The 8,750-nt window shown below is 61.7% G+C and overlaps 1 protein-coding gene across 1 annotated transcript; it reads left to right on the top strand.

Moving 5' to 3' along the window:
- Positions 1-4,993: 4,993 nt before the first annotated feature.
- EMIHUDRAFT_76488 (hypothetical protein) lies at positions 4,994-5,362 on the top strand (the record flags this gene model as incomplete). The annotated part of the gene is made up of 1 exon (XM_005766072.1): positions 4,994-5,362. A coding segment is annotated over one exon (369 nt), but the record flags the coding sequence as incomplete, so codon positions are not given.
- Between the last annotated feature and the right edge of the window lie 3,388 nt (positions 5,363-8,750).

The following is an 8,750-nucleotide window of genomic DNA, read 5'->3' as shown; positions in this document are numbered from 1 at the left end:
TCGCCGATTGCGAGCGACACCGCCCACAGTCCTACGACTTCTAGGATTGCGATCGGGTCCCCTCGCAATCGGTGCGATCACTGTTTGGATTGTGAGGAGACCCTCCCGGCGCGCTCACTCACAAGCGCTCGCGGCTGGAGCGATTGGGAGCGCCCTCTGTGCGCGTGCTAGCAATCCTTGGATCTTGGGTACGATTGTGAGCGCCGCCGCTCATAGTCCTACAAGATGTAGGATTTGCGAGCGCTACTGCTCGTAATCGGAGGCATGTTGCTCGGATTGCGAGCAGTGCTGCTCGCAATCCTAGACTTTGCTCGGATTGCGAGCGCGCTGGTAGTAGTCATAGGCGTCACCAGTCACCTTGGGAGCGGAGCTGCTCTTAGTCCTAGAAGATGTAGGATTGCGAGCGTGGGTGCTAGCAATCGTACAGAGATGCTACGATTGCGAGGAGTGCTGCTCACAATCCTTCGACTTCTAGGATTGAGAGCGAGGCTGCTCTCAATCCAAGCCGTCTAGAAAAGAAGGTTCACCGTCATTGGTCAGGGCCAATAGAACTGACGTCCCCTGCGTTGTGACGACGCGATCCGCTCGACTCGACCGTGCAATGGGCGACAACGGGGCTGACAAGCTCGATCTCGCGCTGCAGGGTGGCGGCTCAGCGGCCGTGCCCATCACTGAGGGCTTTCTGCGAGGCCTGAAGGCGCTCGGCGTGCTGGAATACTTGCGTACAGCTCGCCTTTACGTGCTACCATCTGTGTTGCTTGCCTTGGGAGGCTACCGGGCTAACTTTGTCCGTGCGTGCCCATTCTGGGCAAAGGTCTGTCATGGGAAAAAGAAATATCAAAAAAATATGCCGGTGTGGGGGCGCGGAGGGCTTGAGCTGGCGAGCCAAAATGGTGATGTACGAGGTGCTGCGCTGGACTCAGAGCGACTTCGCGCTACGCTAGGCTCGGACGACGAGTCCGCGCTGCGCTGGGCTCAGAGCGAGTTCGCGCTGCGCTAGGCTCACAGAGATGCGAGTGCGCTGCGATAGAAAAAAAAACGGGTCGACTTGACGTAAAGAAGACGAACAAAACCAGAGCAACCCAAACGAGGGCTGGGGGAGGAGGGCAGAGTCCCCACCTGCACGAGCAGGATTTTGGAAATAAAGGACGATCACAGGGGGAAGAATCGACGTAAAGAAGAATTCCCCGGTGCTCCCCCGTTGCAGGGACGCTTTCTTTTTGCTCACGCCGCCGCCCTATCTTTCTTTTTTCCCCACAGTGTATGTGGGGGCGCTACCGTAACCCTCCCTTGGAGTGTCGGTTTTCTTTCTTCCTTTCTGGGCATGGGGGTGGCGCGCACTGGCACTAAGGAATTCAAACACGCCTGTTTCGTCTCTCCTCCACGGACCACGCGCCTCCCCTCGCCTCTCCGCGGAGCGCGCACACACTAGTCACTACTCTGGAGTGCTGCGTCGCTCACTGGCGGTGAGTCTCACCAGTCCCTCCCCCTCGCGTCAAGGGCATGCAAACTTCCCAACCTCCTCCCTCCCCCAAACCTTCTCCCATCAGGCCTTGCCCTCCATCGAGCGCGCCTTGTTGGCATCCAGGCGCACCGAGCCCGTGTCCGCGTAGAAGTCGAGCTCGACCTGCGTCCAGCGCATGTCCGCCTTGCGGTTGTTTCATATTGAAGGCCAAGCTCAAAATGAAACGGACACCGAGAGGGGTGTGGGTGAAACACGTAAAACGCTCAGGCGTTCGTCACCATGTCGCGGCGCTATCTCAAACGCATGGCGCCATCCGCGTCCAGCGAGGGCGTCACCGAGCGTTCACAGCCGAAGCACAACGTCAAGAGCCGACACCTCCTCCCTGGCGACGGCATTACCTACCCCGACGAGGCGAGAAGGCTTGGCCAGCGGGTGTCGAAGCCGAGAGGCGCCGGGCTGTTGCATGCCATCAAAGCGCGCATGGGTGGGCTGGGAGGGGCGAACAACGGAGCAGTCGCGGCCGGTGTGAATGAGCTGATAGAATCCGGACTCGCCGGCGAATTGAGCCATATCTCGTGGAAGCCGCCGCCGCCGGGAGAATCCTGGCAGCCTCGCGTACTTGGCGACTTGCTCGCACCAGGCTCCTTCTCGCCCTATCAAGAACACGACGAGCTCTGTGCCTTGAGTCAATTCTGGGTCAACCACTTTCAGGCCTTTGGGGAGAAGGGCTGGTACCGTCCGGTCCGCTCGGCAAATGCGGTCATCCAGCTGACTCGTCACCTCAACAGCGACGATGATTTTGAATTGCACGAGGTGACTAGGCCAGACGGTCGGCCCTTTCCATTCGGCAAGACCTGGCACCACCCTGCCTTTGACAGGGCTGTGGATTCACATTTGGTGATTTCGTGCCTCCCAGACAATGTGTCGGAGCTGAACAAGCTTGGTGCAAAGCCGTCCAAGGTCTGCCTCCCTTCAGCTGAAGACCTTTTGGTGCAGGCCGCTCTGAGGGGCGCAGAACTGTTCCATATCGACATGCGCATGTTTTGCCCCCAATTGCCACTGCTGTATGCCTTTCCAACACAGTACAAGATAGAGGTGTGCATGTACAAACCAATGTCCAGGTCGGACAATGAAGAAGCCGATCCAAAAAGTGTTGCAGGCATGGACTGTCTCTACGTGCACGCAGGCGTGCACAAGGAAGACGGGAGCTACTACTCCCCACTTGAGTTTCAGGCCCTGGCGGAGGATGTGGTCTTCTTCCGGAAAAAGGGCCATGATGACCCGTGGCACCAGCATCAGACGGAAATCTTTTATTCTTTTGGTGACCTTTTTGCGAGTCAGCATAGGAGCACACAAATTGGATACTCAACCGGGGTTGGAGGCTCACCTCGGCAAATGGAGGCCTCGCACAAAGGGGTGGGCTACAGCCTCAGGTCAATGCTGGATGTGGATGTGATGCGCCGCTTTGAGTGCCGCTGGGTTCCCTTTATACAGGACGTGTGGCGTCACTGCGAGAGGCTGTGGCCAGATGTAGCGCTCGAGATGCTGCGGCAGCTGGACGTGTCGTACAGGCTTGCTGAGGGTGTGGCATGGGCACGACTGTCAACGTACCTTGACTGCTGCCCTGGTCACATCGACCAGGGCAACTTTGCAATTGCCGCTGTCTTTGCTGCCGATGTGAGTAGGGCTCCAAGCCTCAAGGCCGCTCGTGGCGACCAACTGGATGGCGGAGGCCAGGTTCTGATGTCCGGCACCTTGCACAGGGGTGTGTACATCATAGAAGGTCCGTGGGGCGTCCTCTACGTGGGGCCATACAACCGCGTGCTGCACGCGTCCTTTGCGGTGCGGCGGGGCGCGCGCCTCATGATTTCCTTGTACTTTCCGCGAAGCTTGCGCGGAAAGCCCGCGCGGCCGCGCGACTTGTAACTTTTTTGGAATACTTGCTGTGTTGATAACACTGTGCAACACTAGCAACACAGAGAGAAGTGTGCAGTAGCTCTTGGTGCAGCATGCCTTTGCACCGGGCCGGAATGGTGGACACACCATCTCGTACAACTCCGCCAGGCGACACTTGGTGCCACAGAGCAGGTTGCACGCCCTCGCCGCGTCAAGGCGACAGCACTCCTAGTACCCACCGGACCAGTCGGACATCCAGGTGAGCGTTGACTCTCACGGGTGGCCTCCTGAAGGTGAACATTAGAAGAGGAGCACGGTGCAACGGAGAGCCCGCGAGCGTCGCCGAGGTGCAGTCATGTGTAGTGCTCCAGTATTTCATTGCCACATCTGTTTCATGTGGACCCCTGGCTACTGCATGTAGTTTCACCACCGGTTGGTGCTGGTGATGGCGTGTGTGCCGCCGAGGCATGGTGCGCCCGACCGCCCCACCGCACTGCCGCGGCGGGAGGCACAGCGAGAGCTAACCCACTCCCAGAATGAGCTGCAACTCGGTGGGCGGCTCGTTCTTGCACCTTTTGAGGCTCTGAACACAGAAATCTGCGTAGTCTCACTCAGGCGTGCGAGCGGCGCTGCACGAGAGGGTCGCTTCGCGGGCGCCGTTTCCTCGAGCGAACTTCACCTTTTTGTCGATGTGCGGATGATTTTCCTTTTTCCCTAATGATAATTTTTCGTCGTGGCTCCCAAGACAAGTGTTCAGGCGAGCAAGCGCGCCCGGCGGCACGCGGAGGGAACAGAAGGGTAGGGGCGGGGGCGCGCACGAGAGGAGAGGGAAGAGGAGTACATACAGACTTTTCGGACTCAGAAGAGACGCACAAGAGGGGGAGACACACTGCAGCGCGCCCGCCCTCTCAGCTTCTCGGCGCCCCCCGGGCGGAGCCTCCTCAATCGACGTCGACCTCAGCGGCACGCGACTCTGCATCGCTCCAGGACCGCAGCACCATCGAGGTGGAGTCGTCGGCGGCGGCCGCGAAAGCCGCCTTGGCAGCCGCGAGGCTCGCGTCGTCGAAGACGAGGGTACGCACCCCGCCCGACTCCCACACGGCCCTCGAGACGTGTTCGTCGAAGCACTTGGAGTACTTGGCAACGATCTCACCCCAGGTGGCGTCCGCGCGGATGGGCGCGAAGACGAGCAGGTGCCGCGGCAGCTGCGAAGTGGAGAGCAGGTAGACGCCCGCCTCCTCCTCCTCGCCCTCCTCCTTGTCCTCCTGCTTGCGCTTCTTGCGCGGCGGCGTCTGCGTGTCGTCTGCAGCGTCGGTGCCGGCCTCGGTTTGCGCCGCGTTGAAGGCGTCGCGCAACTCATCGAACTTGTTTGTGTTCAGCTGGCCTCCGCAGACCTTGGAGTCGATGAGCTTCTTGAGCTTGCTGGACGACTCGCGGATGTCGTCGAGGTACGAGTTGAAGCGGCGGCGGCCTGCAGAAAACATCTCTGGCAGGGAATACGGCATGGCGAGGCCGCCCTCGTCCCATGCCAGCTGCAGCGCGTCGAGGTCGAGTCCATGGACTCGTGAAGCAGGGTAGGAGTGCTGCTTGCGATCTGCGCCGCTCGCCTGCGGCTTGGCAGTCCCACGCGACACCGCGTCGGTGCCGAGCGAGCGCTTGTCGGTGCCGAGCGAGCGCTTGTCGGTGCCGCGCGAGAACGCGTCCTTGCCGAGCGAGTACGCGTCGGTGCCGCGCGAGTACGCGTCGGTGCCGCGCGAGAACGCGTCGGTGCCGCGCGAGAACGCGTCCTTGCCGAGCGAGTACGCGTCGGTGCCGAGCGAGCGCTTGTCGGTGCCGAGCGAGCGCTTGTCGGTGCCGCGCGAGTACGCGTCCTTGCCGAGCGAGTACGCGTCGGTGCCGCGCGAGTACGCGTCGGTGCCGCGCGAGAACGCGTCGGTGCCGCGCGAGTACGCATCGTTCCCATCGAGCCGGAGCGTGTGCGGGTTGTGGGTGGTCAGCTGATGCGAGTGCCACGCCACCATCCACTCGTCGTACGTCTCGATCTCGAGCTTCGGCAGCACGACGTTCATGTAGACAGCGGAAGGCCGCGCGGCGCTGGCGTTGCGGTGCTCCCAAAGTGGCACCTCCAGGCGGGTATTGATGCAAAGGGCGCCACTCACCTCCGACCGCATGAGACTGATACAGGCCGCCTCGAGCGCTGCGCCCTCAACGTCCGACACGCCGCCTTTGACGAGCAGGAACTTCTCCTCGTGAAACAGACCGCGGGGGTACTGCTCCACGCTGGAGGATCGGCGTCTCCAACGGTCTTCGGTTGCCCCGCCAATCTTCAGCGCAAGCGGCTTGTCGTGCGGCAAATTGTGCTGCTCGCGTACGTCGGCGACAATTTCTCGCAGCCGCAGCCGCAGGCAGCGGGTGAGCTCGGCGCCCTGCAGGTTCGTCACGTCAAGAGAGCGAGACTCGTTGTAGAGAGCCATCAAAAACCAAGAGGAACAACCGCGTGAGAGCAGATATCCACGCAAAAAAAAATCCCTCCCGTCATTTTCTTAGATCAGAGCGCACAGGGACAGGAGACGGGATGGAGGGATCCCAACAGGGTACTGAAGGTGAAGGCAGCAAGGAAGGCGCCGACCTGCTATGGGGGGGGGACAGCTGCGGCAATCGATTGGCACGGAGGGCGGGGCGGGAGGTCGTCGTGGGGGCGGGGTGGTGCTGATGCTTAGGTGGTCCGTTTGGGTCACGATGTCCCCTGAGTCGGGCCGTTGCCGCCTCTTGATCGCACACGGCGTGTCGGAGAGCCGTGTGGACACCAGCCCGGCCCGATCCGGCTGGATACTGCTCCGCTCAGATGGCTTTGAGACGGCACGAGGCTTTGAGACGGCACGAGGCTCAGTTGTGACCCAGTCGCTGCTGTGGAGGCACCGGCCGCGGAGCTGGCGAAGCTGACGCCCGGTGAGCGAATCATCGAAGTCATCGGAGATGGTTGGGATTTCCGGTGCGCAGTTTGCGGTTGCAGCCCTCGGCTACTCCGAACGCCCTCTCGAGTCGCTTCTCTCGATGAGCCGCCTACCAGCAGACCCAAACGCCGTGCCTGAGTACGAGGGCATAGCCGAGGGTGGCACGCTGTCGCTCGATGATGTGGTGGAGGGTTCAATGGTCGAGGCATTCACAACCGGCTTCGACGGCGTCGGTGTGGGGTGCTGCACATCCTCGCTCCACTCCATCATGGAGTGCTGTCCGTGCTTCAAGACGTCGATTTCCAGCGCCTGGCCGGTCGCAATCGATTTCATGCTCATCAAGCTCGGCATCGAGCCAGAAAAGTTCACCAAATTCACAGCCTCAAATCGCCTGGCGATGGAGGAGACCATCGCGAAAACGACTCGAGCGACGGGCCGCAAACTCACCGAGAACGATTTCATCGTGGTCAACGAGGGCGTCCCGAAGCCGGTCTTCTGTCTCAGACTGGCAGCACCAGAGGCAAACAACGGCGAGTATCTGTGGTTGTGGGCGAAGAGCCGCTGGAACGCTTATAAGACGCTGAATCAAGACAACCGGGACTGGGCGAGCCTGTTCCCGTTCGATTGGGTGTTTGCGATCGACGAGTTCAAACTCGAGGCCGTCACGATGGCACGAGACGAAGTTGGAGGCGCTTTGCCCGTGCCGTTTACTGCGCGCGCCGACGCCATTTCCCACGGCTACAGCGGCACCGTCAAGGCGAGCGCCAAGGCGGCCAGTTCCGCAAACTGCTGCAGCAGGACGATCCACAAGCTGACTTGCGGTCGCTGCGGGAGCGGCGCACACACCGGCGGGTGGGACGAGATGCGCTTCTCGCCGCACTCGACCCCAGTCACGGAGTTTGGAGGCGACGAGGGGATGCGATTGATGGACGTGGTAGCTGTGGGCACGGATGCGCTGGGCGTGCGAACGGACGACAGCTACCTGAAGGGGAAAGACGGGCCCGGCGGGCACTTTGGCGTGGTGCAGGCGGGGGACACGAACGGCCTCCCCGGGTGGCCGACGGACCCTGACTACACGGAGCCAGACGCCCCCTTCTTCGACGCCTGGACGCAGGGTAACAGCGGCCGGGGCGGTTGCTGCGCGCTGATCTCGGACGCGGTCTCCTTCTTCACGACAAACACCGCGTCGCACCCCACCAGGCGCATCCTCGACATCAAGCCAGGCAAGGGCGAGCCGCCAGTTTGCTGCCTCATGGATGACGGTGGCTACGGAGACTTCCACGGGCTCGCCACCGCCGTCGCTGGCGGCGCGCAAAAGGTGATCGTGGCCGCCTTCTCCAACTTTCCCCGGGCGGAGGGCGATCCCGAAGACATGTACGTCTACACCAAGACGTCTGCACCAATGGAGCTGAATTCGCGCAACAACGCGCTGGGGGTGATCCCCTCCTACTTTGGTCTGATCGGGCTCGAGCCCCACTTCATCTCGACGCAAAACGTGATCTTCGCCGATGGCCACGCGCAGATGGGCGAGCTGTACCGCCAGTTCGACGCGTGCCTTGAGAAGGGAGAACCGCTGGTCGCGGTCCTCGAAGGCCTCGAGACTGTCGACAACCCATTCTTTGGCGTCGAAGCCGGCAGAAAGGTGGACGTCCTCTTCTACCTCCGCGACAATGCGCTGCCCAATCAGTGGACCTCAAAGGTGCCCCTCGACCATCCGCTCGTGGCCGAGGGCTTCCCCTCGCTCACGACCTTCACGCCCCTCAACTACCCCCCGCCCCTGGCCAACATGGTGGCGGACCTCGTCGCATGGGAGGTGACGTCCAGCAAAGCGAAGTTCGACGCCCTTCTGGCCAATTGATGCGCGTGCGGGTGTAAGGGCGCCCGGTCCCCGACGAACGGTCGAAGCTCTGTCCACTGCTTCTCTAGTTGGCGGTAGCGAGCGTGTATGTGTGGCTGCCCTACCGGCGTAAATACAGCATCGAGCATGGTCGCCTCGAGGCTCTGGCAATGGTGCCCTTGTGGCCCTTGCGCTCCCTGACCTCTGTGGGACTGACACTGTGGCTCAACGCGGCCACTCGGTGGCACTCGCCCGCGCCGGGCGCCCGCTCGCCTCGACAATATTTTTCTCGGCTGCTCGAGGATGTCGGGGCTGCCAAATCACATATTCAATACGGCTGACTCACAGTTCCTCTCTTACGTGACCACCCAACCCCCACCGCCGCTCTGGGCCCGGCTCACCGGCGTGCCCCCTCTCTTGGCTCTCGCGCGCTGAAAAGCACTCAACCGGGGGGATGCAGTTCAGCGGGCTCGAACCGCCATGTCGCCAGAGAGGCTCGTCGCCGGCACCTGCGCCGTGCGCTGCTGCGTCTCCACTTGCCGCGAACGCTCCGTCTGAACGCGAGCTTGGTCTCCTTCTTCTCAGCGCGCCGCGCCGC

The sequence above is a fragment of the Emiliania huxleyi genome (assembly GCF_000372725.1).
Source record: "Emiliania huxleyi CCMP1516 unplaced genomic scaffold EMIHUscaffold_523, whole genome shotgun sequence".
In the NCBI taxonomy this organism is placed as follows: domain Eukaryota; phylum Haptophyta; order Isochrysidales; family Noelaerhabdaceae; genus Emiliania; species Emiliania huxleyi.
The sequence above is the reverse complement of the archived record's forward strand: the minus strand, read 5'-3'. Positions and strand labels throughout refer to the sequence as shown.